We start from the raw sequence: 21,083 nt of genomic DNA on the forward strand, positions 1-21,083 counted from the left end.
GCACAATGCCACTCTGTAATAATGTTTACTGCATCTCCGAAGCATCAAAAGGGGAATACTTAATGAGAGCAGAAGTGCTCGTGACGTGCCAGCTGAAATGAGAGGGATTGGAATGGAGAAACAAGATTTCTTATAGGGTGAGACCAATGCACAGACTTCTGAAGGAAATCAGGCATATTGCTAACAGAGAGGTGGGGTGGTCAGTTCAGATGCTGTCACATACTCGTTATTTTTAAATGTGATGTGATGAAGAGCACAGAAGATGGTTAACTGCCCACGGCCGCTTTGGTAGTGAAGGAAATGGCAGCATCTCACATTACCTTTGTGCTCCTCATTGATGAGCTGGACTCATTTCCCTGTCTGACAGCATCCTCTGGGGATACTGAGAGCGTAAGGGGCTGCTGAGATTTGCATGGCGATGCCCTTTTCCTGCTTTTGCACTTTCAGAAAGGTTGGGAATGCAAGAAGGTTGCATACAAGGCTGGTGTCGTTGTGCCTCACGTGGAGATCTGACCCACCCTGTAAGGAAGTTCATCCTCCTGCTCTCCCAGTGGCACAGCAGTACTTGCACTGCCATGTGCTGGTTGTAAAAGCGGTGCAATGACACAGCAGCAGTGCGTGCAGCCCTCTGAGAGCCACAGGAATGGTGACCTGCCCTTGGCATCAAGGGGCACCCGCTGTCTTCATTTCTGCTCTCGTTCACTTGTCCACGCTCAAGTCATTGGATGTGGATTTGTCATTCTCCCTCTTTGTTACAGGAAAGCTCTGGCAGGCTCAGCACATATAGATGGCCTTAGAAAAAGGGTTGGGTTATTTCCTGATTGGTACGGTGCTGGCAGGTTGTTGTTTGCATTCTGCAGCCTGGCTTTATGGTTCTGTTCATGTTTTTCCCTTGAGTGTTTCAGTAGTGTTTGTTTTTATTTACCCACTGGGTTTGGAGCTCAAGCCATGTGTGCTCAGGGCCAGGCAGGCTGTGACCCATGTGTCAGCTTTGGGCTGTTTGGGATTTCAGGTAAATATTCAAAGCTAACGAGGGGCAGTTCTAACTCTGAAATCCAGACTTTCAGCTAAAAGCTCTGAATCTTCAGAGCTCAGAGGCACAAATTTCCAAATGTAGTCCTCTTGGTCATTAAATATTAAAGGCAGGCTGTGCCTGCTCCCGGGCTCATTCAAATATTAAAGTTCTCTGAGCCACTGGAGAAAGTGGCTGGGGCTGGGGATCCAGAATGCAGACGGAAGAGCATCAGCCCGTGCTTACGATGAGGCCTCTGAATTACTAATACAGTACAGCTGGAGATGGTTAACCTTCTCCTGAGTCACTCTGTTGTCTGTTTGTCTTTTCAAAGAGAACGCTGCAAATAAGCTGGGAGAACAAGGGCTGCTGTATGTACATCACGTATGTTTTCCTTAATATGGTAAAATTATAGCAGAGCCACTGGTTGCGTCTTGGCTTAGTAAACTTGCTGCTGGTTGCACGTATCAGTGCCTCTGCTGTGTTTGAGCTCCTGCAGGGCACCTGCAGGTCCGTGTGGCCGCAGAGAGCTGCCATGTAACAGGCAGGGGCGGCAGTGCGTTTGCTCGCAGCCTCCTCTTCCCAGAGCTACCAGATTCTGCCTTTCCTCTTTTCTCAGACAGAAAAGTGCCCCAAGATGGCAGGCTGTGTCAGACGAGCTAAACGTGTCAGTTCTTGAGATAAAGACAGATGCAATTGCTGGATGCAATTATTCCAGCAGAGCCCAGCCGCGCTGCTGCCTCTCCAGGGGCCTGTTTTATGGCTGGCACATGCCACCTGGGAACACATTTAGGCCATTCCAGCCACCTCCTGCAGCACAGGGCCCCTGGTCCCTGCAGCAATGCTGGGGATATGGTCAGTGTGGGCAGCGATGCAAAGGACAGGGGGGTGAACAGGTTGGGCTTGGAAAGGAGAGCTGTTGGTGTTGTTTCTGTGCCAGGAGGGCTGATCTGAGAATGGTTTTCTTGTGAGCCAGCTGCTGAGCAGCAGGCAGGTATGGGGAATCCTGGCTCCAGGCTGGAGACATAGCTGCAAATGGTGATGCCTCCAGCCAGGAGGATCGCCACTGAACATGCAGAATCAGAAAAATGTGGTTACTGTTTTTTGGCTGGTTTAGGACATTTCATCTATATAGGACTTTCCTCTGTCAGGGTAGGCTGCGATGACTCTGGCTTAATGCCACAGCAGCCGAGAGCCTGGCAATTTACTGTGCCTCAGCAGAATGTTTCTTTGACAAGCGGCTAACCAGAGCCTCTGCTGATGAAAGATCCCCCAGCAATTGCTTCCTTTCACACAAGAGGCTGTGCAGGTTTAGAAAAAAAACTAAGCAGCTGAACAAGAAAATGCTGGGATTCTTCCAAACAGGGAAAGCTTGCGAATGAGCAATGTATTAATGCACATTAAATGTGCCTGTACACATCTGTACCTACACTTAAAGAGGTGGTACTGGGATATAATTGGTTCTTGGCTGCAGCAGCCGGCAACAGCTCCTGGCTGCTGCAGTAATCCCTTAGGAACAGCACAGCTCATTAAAGCACAGGAGCTGGTGACCAGAGGCTTCTCCTTTTTGTGCAGCTGTGTCTGCTCTCATCAGGGGTAGGTGGGTCTGAAAGAAAGTGATGAAATGCACTAATCAGGGAGGGAAGGGTTCAACTTCAAAGCTTGGTGCTTTACCAAATCCCAAATATTCTGGTGTGAGGAGCTGGGAGCGGTTTCATATTCCTGCTTACTGACTGGGAGGAGATCAGCAGCACTGCAGTTACAGTAAGTCATGGATTATGTTAGTCCCAAGGCCTCTTCTGTGCTGGAGGGTGTTGTCTCCTGCTTAAACTGGTGTTTTGAAAGGCAGATCTTATGATACAAATTGAGACAGTGCCAACTCTGAACTCTGTGCAGGTCTGACACAGGAGCTGGAGCTGATGTGAGTGCTGGCAGAAGAAGAGAGGATGAAGACAGCACTCCTGGGTATCCCACTCCCATCACACGTGAAGGCATAGAGGTAACAGATGTGATATAATCTGAAATTTACTCTTACAATTAAATGCAGATTATGGACAGGAGAACACTCAAAGGTTCCTTGATCTTATTTCTAATATTCCTGCACAATAAGAAAGTTGGCACGTCCTCACAAATGATAAAGATAGAAGCTTTAGCACACGGTGATGTACTGGAATGACTTAAATGATCAGACTGGCAATTATTTGCTATTACCTATTCAGGAAGGGTAGAAATGGAGATACAGCAGCAATTTTAGATACCACAGACTGAAGAGGCGACTGAGCACAGCCACTGGCTGTGCTGGTAAAGCCCCAGAAACGCTACTTACGGCATCACCAGCAAATGAATGAACTGCTTTCTAAGTGGCCTTGTAATGAAAAGCTGAAGTGCTGAAGATGTGCTGAGCACTCAATTTTTTATATTTATTCCTAAAGGGCTTTCTGGTACGAGGTCCTGGCTCTGCTGCTTTGGATGGCTGTAATATCTAGAGCAGCTTGTTCAACCTTTTGGCTTGCCTGGGCCACACTTGTTCCCAGGGCTGAGTTCAGCCATTGTACCAAAATGCATGAAATTATTTGCCATAACTGCAGCTTGCCATAATTAAGTTTCATTTTGAGTGCTGTCACGAGTCAAAATATAGCGCAGAAAAGTTAAATTTCACTCTGAGGAGACACGTTTAACTCAATTAAAAGAGTAGTGAAATCCACCACAAATGCTAAATCCATGAGCCATTTTTCATCCACGAGTTCTGGCACAAATTTTCCTTTTGATCCCATAAATGACCTGATTTCACTTCACAACTTGTAAAAATTTTTGTAGCATTTCACTCTTAGTCACCTCTCTTCAGAAAAGTAAATGATGTCCCCATAATCAGCATCAGCTTAAGGAACATCTGCAATTGGTGATGATTGAATCCCTCAGACTTGATGAAATTCACAGCTTTGATGAAGGTTCACATGACATTATCCATTTTTAAAGCTTTCATACAGGCATGTTCTTGATGTATGATGCTGTGAGATTTCATCAAACATGAGTTGCTGGCAGCAATTGCATCTTCTATTAATTTTGTAAGTCCCTCTTTTTAACCAGCCATTGCTGGGGCCCCATCAATTGCTGTAACAGATCTGCTGACAAAGGCTGAAGAAAATTGCTTTAATGTAATTTTTACTGCTTCATAAAAATCAAGAGATGTAGTTGTGTTTTTTTCAATGGCATCAAAGAAGCCATTTCTCCAGTATTATTTGCTGTCAATACCTCTAATAAAAATGGCCAGTTGAGCCATAGCTGTAGCATCAGTAATTTCGAACAACACCGAAGCATGAACTTTGAAATCAGCAGCTTTACCCTCAAGACTTCTTTCATTACATTTTCCCATTTCTTCAGTTTGCCTGAAGTTGTTTGGTGAGACAAGCTGAAAACTGTTTTGTTTGTCCACAACAAGAACTCATCTGCCATGTTCCACCAAACACTCTTCAACCCTCTTCCTTCATCCACAGCTTTTCTCTTCTTGGGGTTCTGTTTCTTTTGAGACGACACTGGGTTGAAATACTGTCTGCAATCTCTACTCACACCAAGCGGCACAGGAACATGCCATGTGTAAGCAGGGTCTCAGTAGAGAAGAATTAATAGAAAAGAGGCAATTAAAATCCATCAAAAATAGATCTTGTCATTCAACAACTCTCAGCTAATCTAATAATGAAGATACATCACCTAGCACTGCACTCTACAATATATGTAACATTTGTAGGGAAATATCTACAACATAAAATAAACGTTGCACACATGAATTAAGGTCTGTCTCTCTGGCAGACCTCAGTTTGCCACTGTCCTTGCAGTGGGGATGCTTCCTGTGAGACCCTGCTCAAACCTCAGCTAGTTCTCATACTACTCAACACTTCCATCTGTCAGTGAGAAACAAACCTGAAGTCACTCCTGAAAACCCTGGTAAGCAGCAGCATGGTGGGAAGTCATACCAAACAACGCATTTTTTGTCAAGCTAGACCAAAGGAAACATGACTGAACTCTGCATTTAGCTGCAATAATGCAAGCACGAACAACTCACCCACAGCTGCAGGAAAATGGGGGTCTGAGGAACCAGGTATTCCTTCCAGAAAAGGCTTAGGGGGTCAAAAACTTGGCACAGCTGTTGCCCAAAGGGCTAACAGTGTTTGAGCATATAAGCAAGAAAGAAGTAAGCAAGGATGTAATGCTTTCTATATAGAGTAGAAAAGAGACAAAACTCAGCATCAGTTCTGATGTCCCTTCTTAAATGACAAGGATAAAGGAAAGAGACAACTGATAAAGGAAAAACAAAGTCTGAAACACAAACATTACAGAAATCCTGGAGAAAATTATTTGTAGGGAAAGTCTTAAAGAAACCCTGTCTGTTCAGCTTACAGAGAAAATCAGCTGGCCCCTTCATTACTATGCAAACATGTTCAAGGAGAAAGTGCCAGGTACTAACAGCTTTTTATTTTTGCAGAGAAATGAGATGAAACAAAGGCTGGGAGCTGAGGAGAGACTACGCCAAGTGGAAACGAGGCATGTCTGTTGAAAACACAAGGGTGAGTAACTATTGGAACAAAACTCTAAGAGATGTTGTTGGCTTAGAGAATTTATATTTGAAAGATTGCTGCATAGAGCATTTTTTCCTATTAGAGGTTGTAAACCCAATGCATGTGACTCAAAACACCCTGGCAATAAGGGATCTGTGACCATTTACAACAGGAGGAAGTACCAATTACCTTTCTCTTGGCAGCTGTGATGACTAGTTTAGATATTAAAAAAAATCCCTTTTAAAATAAAAAGCCAAAAAAAAGAAAAGGCAGCTGCTTCAGGATGTGGACAATGCAAAAGAGCTTCCATCAGGCAATTAATTGGTGTTTTACCTGGAAAAAAACATGCAGTAATGTCAAATAACACAGTCCAGAGGTTTCTATTCTAGCCAGACAGCGGCACTTTGAGTAGGAATGACCTACAGATGAGTCCTCTCTAATGGTGTGCACAACTTACAGTGACATTAAGCTGTCTCTTTCACACAATGCAATTAAATTACAAACAAGGATGAAAAGCAAATCAGCTGCAATTCTTCAGCTCCATTTATTCTACCCTTCATTTTAAAACTACAGGTACACAGCAGGCATCCAGCAGGGAAGTTGCACAGCAGGTAGAAATATCACAAGTTTTGTTGTGCTTTGATTTTCCAGAGCAGGCTACCCAGCCTCTGCCCAAGAAGGTCTTTAAAGATAAGAATGGAACAGAATGGCAGGAAGAGCATTTGTCACCAAATTCATTTGTAAGACAAAGCAGCAAATCGTTAAATCACTGCCTGCAACTCCACGCGACAGCCATAAACCAGTAAACACAGAAGGCTGAGTAAAGGTAACAATTAATTGGCAATAATCAAGATACAAAGAAAAAATAAAGTACAGCATCCACAGTAGCTTCAAAGTGGTTTGATTTATGCGTGGTGTAGGGGTATGCATTGCAGTTGAGAGAAGGCTGGGATTCTGATCTAAGCTGCCTCACATTCAGTGATACAGGGCTGTTGCTAAACAAGACAAACCCCTGGATGCACTCCTTTGCTCAGGCCAGATGGTGAAATCCAAGTCAGTGGACTGCCTTGCTCCAGCTGAAGCCGTACTGCTGTGCTTCCAGGGCCAGACACTTCTTCAGTGTCAGGCAACATGGAACCTGCAACAGCAACAGTGGACATCTCTACCTGTCACGTGCTGACCTAGAAGCTTTAGCAAGGCATGATTCAGGCATTCCTGAGTGGCTTCTCAGTTTGGGCTCAAACCAAGCTTATGAGTTCCAGCTCAACAGAGCCTCTGCCCAGGGCTGCTTTGGAGCCTCTGCTCCTTAGTAGTCCAGGCTTCAGGTGAAATTAGTGAGATTTGTACCAGTCTCAGTACTCTGCTTCACCTAATAAGCCTTCTAAAGAGTCTAAAGAGCTCTCTTATGAAAGCAGAGTGCTGCACTTCTGAAAGCAGAGTTGCTAGCTCTGAGCCAGTTAATTAGCCTATGCAGCCTCTTGGGTGTGAGCAGACTTCTGTCCCAGTTCACTCCCTTATATCCTCACTGCACTGCCCAGCTAAGTTCAGCCCTCTGCCACTGGGAATGGAGGGGGTGAGTGAATGACTGCATGGCACTGAGCTCCCAGCTGGGTCAACCCACAGCACCAGGAGCAGCATCTTTCTTTAAAGCCTCCCATCCATACACCTACCAGTCTACCCAATTTTAGTACAGGAAATAAAATCTTGCACTTAGGAATTGTAGTCCAGTAAAACAAGACACGGTTACTGTTTCAGCACATGGAAATCCTAGAGGCTGAACGCTTTTGCTTAGTTAAGAGACATTTTAATTACATAGAAGATGTTAAAGGCAGCACAGTCCTTCTTGGCAATGACATTTTAATTCTCATAAATGTAACACAACCTCACTGCAGACATGGAATAATTTATAGACAGTTAACCACAAAGTCAAAACTAAAAATGCACCAGGACAGAGTGAAACAACAATCAAAAAACAAACAACAAACCCCAACCACTACACCTTTAAGTCTGCACTGGTAAAATGGAAGAAAAAGAAAGCACCAAGAAAGCTTAGCTTGAGAGTATTCCCTTCAGGCACATCACTGCAAAGACTGGAGCTCCAAACATGCAGCAAGTACAGTTTCAGTCTTTAAGTACACACAAAAAGATTTCTTGAAATAAATTTAAGATGACAACTAATAGCCAGAGAGCTACCAGTCATTATTTAATTAAATCACGTTTTGAAATCTGCGTGGAGACAACTGAAGAAGTCTGCCTCCAATGTAAACATTTCCACAACAATATGCAGTAATTACAAAAGATATTCATTCTCCAAAATCTGGATGAACTACTTGAAAACTACTTTTTTTTTTTTTATAGCTCTCTATAAATTAATGCTTCAGCATTCTCAAAGCCTGTTACATCACAAGAAACTTTCGCGATCAATTTTAATGTCAATTGTTGGCCATGATGGGGATCTGTAACATGAACAAGTCTCAGAGAAGCAGATTTCCCTAACTTTATATGACTTTCTAAGGTGTATACGTAACATCACACAACTTCTGTAGCATTTTCAAAAGAAAATAAATAAAAAATGAGAATAAATAAAAAGTAAACAAAGGGTAGCCTGAGGATAACGGACTGATGTTGCCATAAGCAAGAAGAAAAACCACCTCAAGTGCATCAAATTACTGTCTTGTCAGTATGTTATCTGTGGGTAGATGTCAGAATTTTGAACAACATTGCCACCATGGAAAGGATTCACACAAAGCAAAAACTTCACATTCAATCCAACAGAAATACTAAGCCTTTATTACCAAGAAAAATTATTCCACAGAGGAGGTCGGCTTGCTTCCACGCATGCTGTCAGTCACATCCACCTCCCGAATGTGGTGAAGTGCTTCTGCTAGACTCATTAATTCCCCAAGACACCATCTGGCTTTGTTCTTGGCCACAGGTGCACGGGCATTTTGATTCAACTGAACTGTTTGCTAGAATTTTCTTGCCAGCATTGAATGGGCCCAAATAATGTACCTGACTGGTGGACAAGCCAAATACTGCAAGTGGAGAATCACACACAGGACAGAGTTATCACTAAAAGAAGTCAAATGACTTTCTTTACATCCACATTGTAAATAATTTATAAGCAGGGAAATGAATGTGCTTGAGTCTATCTTCACTTGGACAGAGTGAAGAATGTTTGCTGAATCCTTGTGTTGGTACATGCAAGCACATGGTCACAAAGCCTGAAAGCCAGCAGAACTAAGCTGAATTCATGTTATCTATTGTTGTTTGGATTTTGAACAAAATTGATGGAATATGAGCCAGTTGATGAATCCTGTTTTATCTGGAAATTTTCTGTTGACAGGCCAAAGGGGCGGAGAACCAAATTCCCAAGATCTTTCAGTTTGCCTACAATGAAAAAGAAATACGTGAGTAGTAAGCAGAGGGAAAACTCCCACTGAATGATGCCCAACTACACACTCCAGCTCCACCAATTCATCTACTAATTCAAGGGAAATGCTGTGGAAATCTCTCCAGTTGGTTGAATATTTAGGCTTCTGTATGAACTAAAAAAATTCCAGTTGTGATGTAGCCAGTGTCAGCTCTGGAGCTGAAAGTAGATCAGTTCAGATTCTGATAGGTCTGTCAGGCAGCCCTGATGCAGTGGCTGCAGACACCATCTGGTTCTGGCTAACTAGCAGCTCTTTATTTCCTCACTCACAAGTGCTCCTTACACAGGACCTTAGCAGCTCACAGAAAAGAATTAGTCTCTGTTGTACTTGGATATAACTTTGATGCCTGCCAACATTCTGTTTTTTAACACATTTTTTTTTCAGTTCCTGCCACTTTGGTGCAGTTACAGTTCTGTAAACATTCAAGGATATTAGAACTGCCCAGTTTCCTGGACTGCCAACAGAAACAGGGAAAGCTAAAGTTCAAACTCTGCTCGCTCCTAATTATGACAGCTCTCTTTCTAGATTATGTATATTGATACAATGAACACTGAAAGAAATCCATCCATGCAAGTGTCTGCACCTTCTAACAAAGCAGTTCCATTTGAAGCATACAACTCTGTTACCATTTTTAGCATGACAGATGACATCCTGCCATCAGGAGCTCATGTTCAAAACTACAGTTCTCTGTAGCTAACTCATCCCTGCTAGGAATTCTAAGCAGCTGTTATTTAACGAGCATTATTAAAGATACAAAAGGTGCAACAGTTAAAATCCAAAGGCCACTATTAATATACACACCACACAAGCTTTCTGACTCTACTAAACAATAGTTCCTACCACCTATAAAAGGAGAAGGACAACAAAAGGACATCCTTCAAAGAAATCATATCCAAATAGTTTGTAGAATAAGTAAAATGCATAAAATTAAACAAGAGGCAAAATTCACACCTTCAGTGCTGGCTAAACACAAGCTAGCTGATCTGCTGGCACGACAAGGCACAAGAAAGACGGCTGCTTTTCCAAGAAAAATATCACGTTCCTCCTGGCTGTTCCTAACTTTCAGCGTGTGCTTTCTTAAAGCCAACTTACACACAAGACATGTAGGTGTTATTCTAGATGTCATCTTTACCTTTACTTCTAAACTAAGTATTAGGATACAACAGCAAAGTCATAAGAGTAGTTACCATTTAGTTTCTATGCCTCTGCTAGGTTCTTCTGCTTAAGGTGGCACCCAGGACAAGTTGTCCCCAGAAGTGCAATCATTACTACTGCTATTAGCTAAGTTTCCTCACTGCAATGCAGCAAACAATCTGGACTGAGTTAGAGCTTTGTTGCTAAGCCATACTGAAGCAGTAACTTCACAGCAATGATGAAATACAGAAATGTAAGGAGCAAAGTTGTATGCAAGTCCTTTGCAAAAGGACATGAACAGTATTTATGTTACACAGAGCACAAACAGATCAAGTCATTTGCCTTGCACTGTGCTGCAACCCTGTGACTGAACTCAAAACAGAAACTGTATCAAAGTTTGAACTTATTCAACAGATATGAGAGACAAGGGGCAGACTATCTGGCAACTGTTCACGCCAGGTTAAACACTGTCCCAGTAATCCAAAATAGACTATGTTTCCAATCACATTTGCAAAACAGAATTAGGGCAGGAAAGCTTTTCAAAAACACTCATAGAAAATACAAGAAGAAATGATAGTAAAAAAATGCAAACATTTTAGTCTGAGGAGCAGCTCAATCTTGTATAAGCAAACTAACAGTTAATATTACTGCAGTTCTTCTAAATATTAGCCAGTGTAATTAAAGATCTTGCATCAAAATGCAGGTTCAAAATCTTTCAGGTATCTGTTATCTATCTTAAAGCAAGATTGGTCTCCGAGAGGCAAAATGGAAATTCCGCATGAAAAAAGAGACAACCTTTGTCCACAAAAGCAGCTAGTTAGTAGGATGGGGTTTTGCTTTTTGTTTTATTATTTTCCTGTTCAGATTAACAGATGAGGTGGTTGAGTGATCTGGCCAAGGGTATTCCAGTGGGCAGCTCACTTAGGGTTAGTTTCCTTCTGCAGACTCTTTTAAGCTACACTGCTTAGTGTAAATTAACTACTAAGTCAAGTTCATAACTTTACACTTCATTCTAAAAGCACTCTGATATAAAACTACAAAGATGTTCACAGTGTCTCTACGATGGGGATGAATAGTTGCTATTGTGCTTTTAGACAAACAATCAGTCATTGCTTAGCTTCACTTTTTTGGGTGAGAAGTGTCTTTGTCTAGTGGTGGAAGAATCCTGGCATAATCTGGCATTCCTACAGCCAGTTGTAAACAGTTTACAAGTTATCCGAGCACTGCAGCTGGCTCAGGAGCAGGAAGACAAGTTTGCCTGTTTCAGAAAACACTGAAAGGCCTTTTCTAGTGGCAGTTATGATGGCTGTTTTCCGGTCATACTGGAGCATAAACACAGAATAACTGCCTTGGCATTCTTGCCTGTAGCTAGGCCAGTTCTCTGGGAGAAGCTAAAGGCTAAGATGTATTTAATACTTTATTCTTCATCTCACCCAAGCTGTGACTATACATTAAACAATACAGTTATAGGTCACCATTCTGTTCTACCACTGAAGTCCACATACAGCACTGCCTCTTGGTGCAGCCATGTTAATTAAAATGTTAATCATAGAATCACTTAGGTTGGAAAAGACCTTAAAGATCATCGAGTCCAACCACGACCTAACCATACCACCCTATCAACCCTCTGCTAAACCACGTCCCTGAGCACCACATCCAATAAATAATAAAGCAGAGAAAGCCCTGCCTTTTCCAGGAACTCAAGCCCAATGCACTGTTCCCACTGTTTGGAGTGCACTGTTTCTTCCTCCCCCACTCTCCTTTCATCCCTAAATTAAGATCAGTAGTTAAGCCCAACCTTTCCCTTCCCCCAAAGTAAAACTCTTAAAAGAAAAACAGTGCTGGAAGGAGGCAAAAAGCATGTGGAGCTGTGACTCAGCTGCAAGGAGTTCTCAGCAGTCAAGCACTCGCCAGAGCAGGGTCACATTCTCCCAAAACAGCACGTGTGTTCTTTCCACCTGGAACTCCATCATGCTAAAGTCACTGAGCAGAACAATATTGAGAGATTAACAGGAAAAATAACTGGGAAAAATCAATGCAAGTCTCAGAAATCTGCGATTCATTATTCACCTAAACAAAAAAGTAATGTTCTGTTACAAAAGACAGATGCACAAAGACTTCTCATGATTTATTTTTCATGTAACAATCACAACTGGCTGCTGTTGAGTATTTCTGGCAATTCTTCTAATATAGCTGCTAGAGATTTTGTGTTGCTTGGAAGTTGAAAAGCCAGATATTGTTTATGCTAAGAATTTTTTTGGATTAAAAAATTTCTGAAGAGGTCTTATCTTTGTGTAACTTCCTGTATATCAACAGCATTTTTGAAGCAATTAGAAGAGCTAGAACAAACCATCTTCCTACCCCTAAATGGTAAGCAAAGACTGGACAAAAAGTAACTGTATGTCAGTTCTGGTTTGAACTACTTCAAGTGACCTCAAGTTCTCTGGACTCGCAGTACTGAGCTTCAGCTGCTTAGTTTCAAATACAACATAACCTTCAGTGTCAAAGAAGAAAATCATTCTTTAGGCATTAAGCCTCATAAATATTTGCACTGATCTCAAGTAGCTGGAAAAAGCTCTTATTGATGGAAAGGCCCAGGAGATATGCTCTAATTGGTCTTTGTGTTAATCACATTAATAAGCAAGGACATTTTACTGTTTTGAAGGATACACTCATTTTATAACTTAAGCTGAAAATCCCAAATGTTTTTGATCAGATTTGATGAATTGTTTGTATAAGATGAGTTACACAGATTGGCATATGTTCCACTCCCATGTTTATACCCAACACACTTAGCTTTCCTATAGCTATGTAAAGAATTGCGTTGAGATCACAGACAGCAAGCTGCTAAACCTCACTGAAACAATTCCAAACTCCTGCTCACTTCACACCCCTCCCCGAGGGCCACGGTCCTTCATCACAATAATGAGGAGCTAAAGACCAGCTTTTGTTGCACAATAGCTAGAGACCTTCTTTTAAAATCAGAAGAAAAATAACCCAAATAGACATAGGCAGTGAGGGAGGCAGAGGACGCCCGTGTGATGAAACATAAAGGAAAAGAAAATAGGATCACAGAATGGGTTTGGGTTAGAATGGACCTTTAGAGACCATCTAGTCCAACCCTCGTGCTGTGGGCATGGGCAACCTGATCTCGTGGAGGATGTCCAAAGCCCTCTCCAACCTGACCTTGAACACTTCAGTGCCACAAGCATTTAAAAGCTACTTTGAAAGTGTGCTATAAGTAAAGCTTTCATCTATATGAAACTCAAATGGAGGTTAGGTGGCACTGAGCCAATTTTAGCCTCGTGTGACAACATTAACCTGCCAATACTGAATGGAAAATACAGACATAATTTAAAGGCAAATGCCAGCTTCAGATGCGTTAAAACCTTTCAGAATACATAGCAGAAATGGGGCTGATTTGGCAATAAACCATCATTTTTCTAATGACATTAACTTCATTAATCACATGCAACTACCATTTGTATACAAGAATACATAGCAAGGTAGTTTGGAAAAGAAGATCCAGCCAAGAACGTGTACTCTGATTTATTTACATACCATCACTTAAGAAGTGGTTTCAGTTTCTGTTAAACTATGTGGTAATGAGCTGCTGCACTGGAAAACAGGAAACAACACATTGGGGGAAGGAGGAAGATGCACTCCTTTTAAAGTGTATTTGTACACAGTTCTGGTTTTCATGGCAGCATTACTCAGCTGTGCTGGGTACACCAGTCCTAAGTGTGTTTCAACTAAACCAAAAAGCCCAGAAAAAAACCATGTTTCTGGGCTGATATGCTGTCTAAAATAAGAATTCAAGGTAGTATCCAAACTTCAAAAGGAACCAAGGCACACGTGTGATGTTATTCTAAAAGACATTGTTAGTTATTACATAAGTTCAGTGTAAGTGCACCTGCACAAGGCCTGACCTGGAACTATTTGGATGTGTCTGACTCGCTCTCCTGGGACCAAGAATTCTGGGGCACAACCCAGACAGCACAGCTGGCTCTCCTGTGAGAGAGATGGGGAACAAATCTTCCTATGCCTGGCACTGGTTGCAGATTGCTGTTAAGCAACTGTTAATTCTGACGCAGTACTCAGTGGATAGATAGCACTAAAAAAGTTGTTGAAGCAGCTTAAAACACATAGTACAATAAAAAGAATCCAAAGAAATGTTTTAAACACCACGCTTACTCAAGATTGTCTTACATTCCTGATGGAACTCCCAATTCCTCCCTGCTCCACCCTTCAGCTGGAAGGGTTTCTCTTCCCAGGCCTGCACCATTAGATGCATGACATTGCTGCTGCTTCTGTTATGGACAAGTATTGGGCATAACAAATAAAATGAGTAATTATTGCCCATACTTGAAACTTAACTTCAAATGTTCTATGAAGACACCGAATGATAGAAAAATTCCCTACTTTCTGTTACACTGGTGATAACAAGTAATGCCATGAATAAATGCCCAAATGACCCCGGCAATTTTAACAACATATAAGACAATTTATGTGAATCCTGTTGCACTGAAGTTGTGGATGAAAACAGGATTACATGCTGACTCTTAGTCTGGCTGTTTACAAAAGTAAATGTCAGTGCATCCCCTTGCACAGATATAATACCACTGAGAAGGGATTCCCTTCTTCAGCATCCCAATACACATCACCTGATCTAGCTCTCAGAAGACTAGAACAGTTCTTAAATCTTACCTGCCACTGGATTAATACTTCTAAATAAAATTACATCTAGTCTGAAATCTAGATGAAAGTTAACAATATAGAATCAAACTGGCTAATGACAGTTTATAAAGCTGGATTTATTGTTTCAGTACTTTTTGTGGTTAGTGAGACTTTTTAGACATTGTTAGCAATAGTAAAAAGGGAGAATTCAGAAGAGCTCAGGAACTGTTTTCATTTTAGTTTGTGTTGAAAACTATCGCATCCTCCAAAGAGGCATGATCCTTCTGGAGATTTTCTGCAGCTGTCAGTTATTGATAGCTTGTTCTAAGCACAATGCTGGATACAATCTGATGATGTAGAGCAGCTCTAGAAAGCCTTACTGCAACTTTATTTAAATTCAGTAGATCAAGACATATACAAAACAAGAGCACATCAGGCTTCCTGCACAGTGAGAGGCAAAACTTGAAGAACAATGTCAACTACAGTAGAATCTCTTCAAAGAGTCTCTTCTTCCCAAATATTTTAGGAATCAGTGTTATTATATGCAAGATAGACTGAGTTTGTTTAACCTGATTCTCCACAGAATAACACAACACCATCCTATACTCTCAAAACCTATCCATCTTAGCAAAAGCATTTCATCTACTACTTGTCACACTTAGAATGAGTAAATAGCTAACTGCTGACAGCTAGTCACGTACAGTCAACTTTCTCTTTTTATCTTATACTGACATTTGTCCTTGCTCTTTTGTGTGCAATTTCTAGATGACACAAATGAAAAGATTTGTGAAAACAAACAAAAACCCACCAACACCTTGTTTTAAAACCAGAATATTGGGATACCTGTTATCTGAACCTATAAGAACTACCAAATCCTTCTGATTAGGAGGCAGCAAACAACGTTGGCAACAGCCTTTGTGGGTCACCCCACAACAATTAGTTTATCCATTACACTGTGAGTTGTGCAAGGAAGTGTTCTGCACAAATTATTATGACACAGGAAAACCTAACTTCCTTGGGCAGTCTTATTTAAGTAATTACCCTTTTGAGAGATGTCAATCCTGTTAAGTTATTATCCAAGCAATGCCATGCAATACAATCATGAGGGCACATACATTCAAATAGTTATACCAACTACATTCTCTTTAAAAAATAATAATGGTCAACAGTATCTCTTGGTATATATATATACATACATTTATGAATTATAAGGAAAGTTAAGAAATCAAATTCCTTTCCTAGCAAGGCCAGAGGCCTGCTTGTAACACTAGGTACCTTTAATCCAGCCTCAACACACACAGCAATGAAATACCATATAAACCAGGATAAACATGAAGACTTGGAGGTCTATAGGTGGAAAATGCTACAAAAGGAACCAAATTTATTTTTTCAGTCGCAAGATCAAACATGCTCAGTTATTACAGCTGGTTGAATTCTTTTATGTATGGTTTAGTGAAAATTGTTTTAACCCATTCATGGGAACGTCTCCTTTGAAAGTTTGCTTGCACAGAGTAAGGACAGAGCCTGTTTCAAACCATTTCCCTCTGCTTCTACATTTATTGTTATGGAATACATTGAGTATTACTGCCTATAAATTTAACTAATAACCTTTTCTGTAGGGGAAAATTATTTGGCTAAAACGTTCTGTAGGCAAAACTAAGCAATGGAGAACTAGGAATAAATCATGAGCTTTGTTTAACACAACTATATCCTTTATTTTTCTAGCAGACCACAATGATTATTAAGCAAGTTATATAAGCATACTACTTACCTAACATTTCTTTCTTTAATTTTTCATTCCGCTCTTCAATTTGTCTAGGTAATCGCTGCAGAAAAGAAGACACAATTGGAATCAGATCCATGCTTTCAGTAATACTGTAGGTTAAGTGTATGTGACTTTCATGTACATACCCAAGATACATTGTTTATGGCTTTAAAAAAGTCCTCATGTCAAACCAACACTTTTATCCCACTGTGGAAACTTGTAATTCATCCTATGACATCAATTCATAGAAACACAGCAAGTTGTAACTTGTAAGTGCAGGTTTCACACAGGCACACATTTTTATGGCTGAACAAGGAATCTGATCTGCTTGCCTAGTATTTCAACTGAAGAGTTCAGGGAATTAAAGAGACCTAGAATTAAAGTACATTTTTGTCCTATCTCCTCTACCACAGACATTAAATATGGCTAGGAGAGACTAGACAAATTAAGGAAGCACTGTATTTACTTCTGAACACGAGTACAGGTCTAGTGGGGAAAAGCATCTGGAAAGTCAGTTTCAATTGGCAGACAGCTTCAGGGAAATGCATGCTGAAAATGTGAAGATCTCCTAGACAAAAGTATTTTATCAGAAGATCACTGAATTGCTGTATATGAACTTCAAGATACAGTTTAATGAGCAACACCTCATTATTCAATGTCGTCATATTTCTAATGAGGACCCCAATTCGATGATTCATCATGGAGAGAGCTTCCAACAAGTTCATCCTGAGCAAGGCGTCAGTCCAAGGACAGTCTGGTTTTTTTCCTCCTCAGAAATGGCACTAGTGTTAAAATCTGTGCACCATCACAGGTGAAAACCTTATCACATTCTAATAAGCATTACACAACAGCATAGTCTACGTATTCCCAGTGACCCGAGATTCCCATTTACACTTAAAACAGCTGTGGCTCGTTTTCCATCTCAAACAGCAGTGCTGTTTTGCTAACTGACTGTAAAGACCATTTTAAACTATAGTTTCATATTCACTACATTTACTATTGCATCAGTCGAAAACAGCTTAGATCACTTTGAAAGTAATGCCTCTCATTTATTTCCATAGAAACTACAATAGATCCAAAGAGCACAGTAACACTATTTGAGAGAGCAAATTCTCAGCTACAAAACATTATTTTTCATATAGTCACCATCAGTAACGAAGAAGAACCTGCATGCTGTGCTCATAAAAAGTCTGTGCCAGAAGAGGTGACCCACTGTTGAAATGCACCACCCATCACCTCACTGTGCTCACATTCACTGTTTGGCCTCTATCAACATTCACCAAGTTGTCAATGAATGTCACTCAGTGTACCATTTTCTCCCCGTGGAGAAATCCATTTCACACTGTGCTTCATACACACTTCCATGTCAGATGCCATTGTGTCAGAATGCCCCTCTGCTGCCATCTGTCACATGGCAACAAAATGGAATGGAATATCGGTGACAAGGTTCAACCTTTGCTTCCATACCACCAACATCCACCTCTGACACCACAGGGCAACATAATAAAATAGGAAACATCGCTTTTGAGCAGCCTTTGTATATTAAAAATATATATAAAAAGCAACTGTCATTCACACTGCATCTTCTTCATATTTTCAGAAGTTACTATTTCAAACTTACTACGCTTATTACTATACAACTCTGGCAGCTCAGGATCCAATTATATAGTCATGGCAAATAAGACAGATCTGCTGAAATGGTGCTATCAGTAAGTTAATTACAGTTGTAAACTATGGTAACACGTGTGGAATTCACTCCTTATGTACTTCCCTTGTGATAATTGGCTTCTGAACATAGTTAAAGAATTCAATTTCCTAATTTAGTTCCTTCCTGTATTTTATAGCTCCAATCATCATGGATGGGTTTGTCACTCTGATAACATTGTTACAGTGAAATAAGATATTCATGTCAAGGAAAAAAAAATATCTGCCTGGCTATTCCTCCTGTTCAAAACAGTATTGATTGGTGAACACAGGCACTTTCAACACTGATGGGGAAGAGAGGTGTTATACCCCATACAAACTGAAAAGTCAATATGAAAGAGTACAATGCACATACACAGAGGTGGCTAAGCCTGAAATGAGCTTAGGCCCAACATCACCACCAGTGAATCAGATCCAATTAGTGCAGTCAGACACCATCCAACTCCTGCTGACCCAGAGGGCCTTATTAACTTGGGTCTGGACCCAAGCTGCCTACATGAAAATGCGTGGATATCCCCAGGCTGTAAATTCAGTTTGCATTGTGGCTGTGACATTCTCTCTTCCTTTTGTCTATCTTACTAAGTAGTTTTATCTCAACCCACGAGTTCTACTTTGTTATTTTTTTTCCTGTTCTCTCCCCCATCCCACTGGCAATTGGAGGAGTGGGTGAATGACTTTGTGGCGCTCAACTACCTGCCATGTTAAACCACAACACATCTGCTCTATCTTGGATGAGTTTGGCTTACACAGAATCTATCTCTCATGTGGACATTAGCGTTCAGCATGAAATGAAGACCTAAATACTTGATCAGAAATATGTGTTCTGTGTTTTGTCTGCCTGAATAGTACTATTCCAAAGACTCAGCATTTCTCACTCCAGAGAAGTACACCTAAGGTTACTTATCTATAGAACGGTATCCATAAACCTGGCTATTCATCTTGGTCTGTGACACTTATCTCAAAGTACAGCTTCTTTTGGTAAGTAAGTTTATCTGGTCTGCCGCTCCCTCAGAAACTGCGCTGAAGCTCAAATTCACACAACATTGTTACACACCTTCTAAAAACAAAACCTAACGATTGATACCACATAAACACTCTCTGGGAAAGCATCGATAGGGATTATTTGACCACAAAACACTGTAATTTCAAACTGTTTCATTTGGCATAAATGATATCAAAGGCAACCAAAGTGTGCAACAGTGGGCTTTAAACCATGAGTGCTGTACTTCTGACATATAAGCCGTACTGAAATTTTACAGCAGCTAACAAATCAGGAACCTAAGCAAAGAATTACTGTGCATTTAACTTCTTTTAAACCCCCATTTAACAAGATTATTATATTCCCCACAGCAGTATGTGAAGTATTTCTTATACGCAGGAAGGAGAAAGATTGGCTCTAACAGGTGAACAAAGCTAATTTGCAGATTCTCCTGATGCATCATTTTCACTACCAGCAGAGGCACAGAAGTGCTGAACTAGTTCTGCAAAGAGCAGGGCACTTTACATCACAATAAAGCAGAATCTCTTAGTCCCTACATATTACAGATCTGCTAATTACATAGGTGGAGACAGCATTATATCTGGAACAACGTTTTTTATTATAAAATTTAGAGATCTATTACAACTATTTTAAAAAGCATAAAATTAGCCATGTCAGTATTTCATTAACAAATTTTCATGGGGGGGGGGGGGGGGGGGGGGAAGGCTTTAAAGCCTCAATCTCAAAATACTGCTTTTATTCTGAAGCTTGACCAACTGAAAAGCAAAATGCTGTAAACCACTCCAGTACAAACTCAGGGCATTTCATACAATGTATCCTGCACCACATGCGACCAGAAATCTGCCTACTAAAATGAGGTCGAGGAGCAGAATGTACACGAAACAGTCAAACTCTGTGCTTTCCAGCTACAAAAATTGTAAGTAAATGACCAGTCATTCTAAAACACTTCTGAAAGATGACCAGGAAGAACAGCAGCACTGTTTCTGATTCTTTCCTGGAACAAATCTCCACCAGATACTGAAAGAAAATTGTGGTTTTGAAAGAGACAGAAAGGATTGCATCTAAACTTTTAGGGGGTTCAGATCAGCTAAGATGTATGTTTCAAACTCCTTGTATTTTGTACCAATGACTGACTGCTCTCACATCTTCATCTATGGAATCCTTACTGGTGCTTTGTAACAATCTGTCAGATCTGCATAGCTGCTCTTTGTATGAAGAGCTGCTAAAACACGCTTGCACTGTTTTACCAAGTAACCAACTAGATTACATTAGGCCTTTCTTGGATCGAGGCTAATGCTAAAAGACTACAAGCTACAAAACTAAATCCCATCGTTTCCTTTAGAAACGTCAGCAGATTCCTTGGCTGAACTCCTGGATCAAATAAGCCATAGTCTCAGCTAGGAGACTATAAACATGGCCAACACAAATACTCTTTTCTCGACTATGATGGATGCATCACGTTCACTGCCCCTGCAGTAACGATGTTTGACAAGCCTGTCATTTATTAAGCCATTGCCAAGAGCTAGGTGATAAAACGCTCTCCTGCTCTCAGCTGCACGCAACAAGCATCAGGGGGTTTCACAGTACAGTAAACTGACCTTGTCACTGGGTGCTGCCAGAAATGACCGGCCCAGTTCCTGCACTGCCTTGACCACATCTTTCCTTCTCACCAGTAACTGCAGCAGGACTCCTCTGAGTGCAGAAGGCAATATAAAGCTGCTCCTTCAGGGCTTTTTGGTTGCTGGCTTTTTTTTTTTTTTTTGCTCACTTATAGATGCTTTTCCTTCTGGCCAGGTTAGTTGCC

The 21,083-nt window shown here is 41.0% G+C and overlaps 1 protein-coding gene and 1 long non-coding RNA gene across 3 annotated transcripts in view; one reads left to right on the top strand and one right to left on the bottom strand.

Annotated features, from left to right (window-relative positions):
• The first annotated feature begins 1,908 nt into the window (after positions 1–1,908).
• On the top strand, positions 1,909–6,411 carry LOC122164521. Its single transcript, XR_006170243.1, has 3 exons — positions 1,909–3,011; positions 5,493–5,574; positions 6,217–6,411. It is a non-coding gene; the product is annotated as an uncharacterized LOC122164521 (long non-coding RNA).
• A 1,910-nt stretch (positions 6,412–8,321) lies between these two features.
• Positions 8,322–21,083, bottom strand: part of TTC1 (tetratricopeptide repeat domain 1) — a 33,169-nt gene continuing 20,407 nt past the window's right edge. For both annotated transcript variants that reach the window (XM_042826611.1, XM_042826610.1), the window contains exons 7-8: positions 16,582–16,636; positions 8,322–8,955 (exon numbers count right to left, since the gene is read on the bottom strand). In XM_042826611.1, the coding sequence (XP_042682545.1) occupies positions 8,822–8,955; positions 16,582–16,636 (189 nt within the window). In that variant the 3' untranslated portion in view covers positions 8,322–8,821. The remainder of the gene's footprint in view (positions 8,956–16,581; positions 16,637–21,083) is intronic.

Source organism: Centrocercus urophasianus, unplaced genomic scaffold, assembly GCF_019232065.1.
Source record: "Centrocercus urophasianus isolate 14NV4802_14NV808 unplaced genomic scaffold, USGS_Curo_1.0 seq_26, whole genome shotgun sequence".
In the NCBI taxonomy this organism is placed as follows: Eukaryota; Metazoa; Chordata; class Aves; order Galliformes; family Phasianidae; genus Centrocercus; species Centrocercus urophasianus.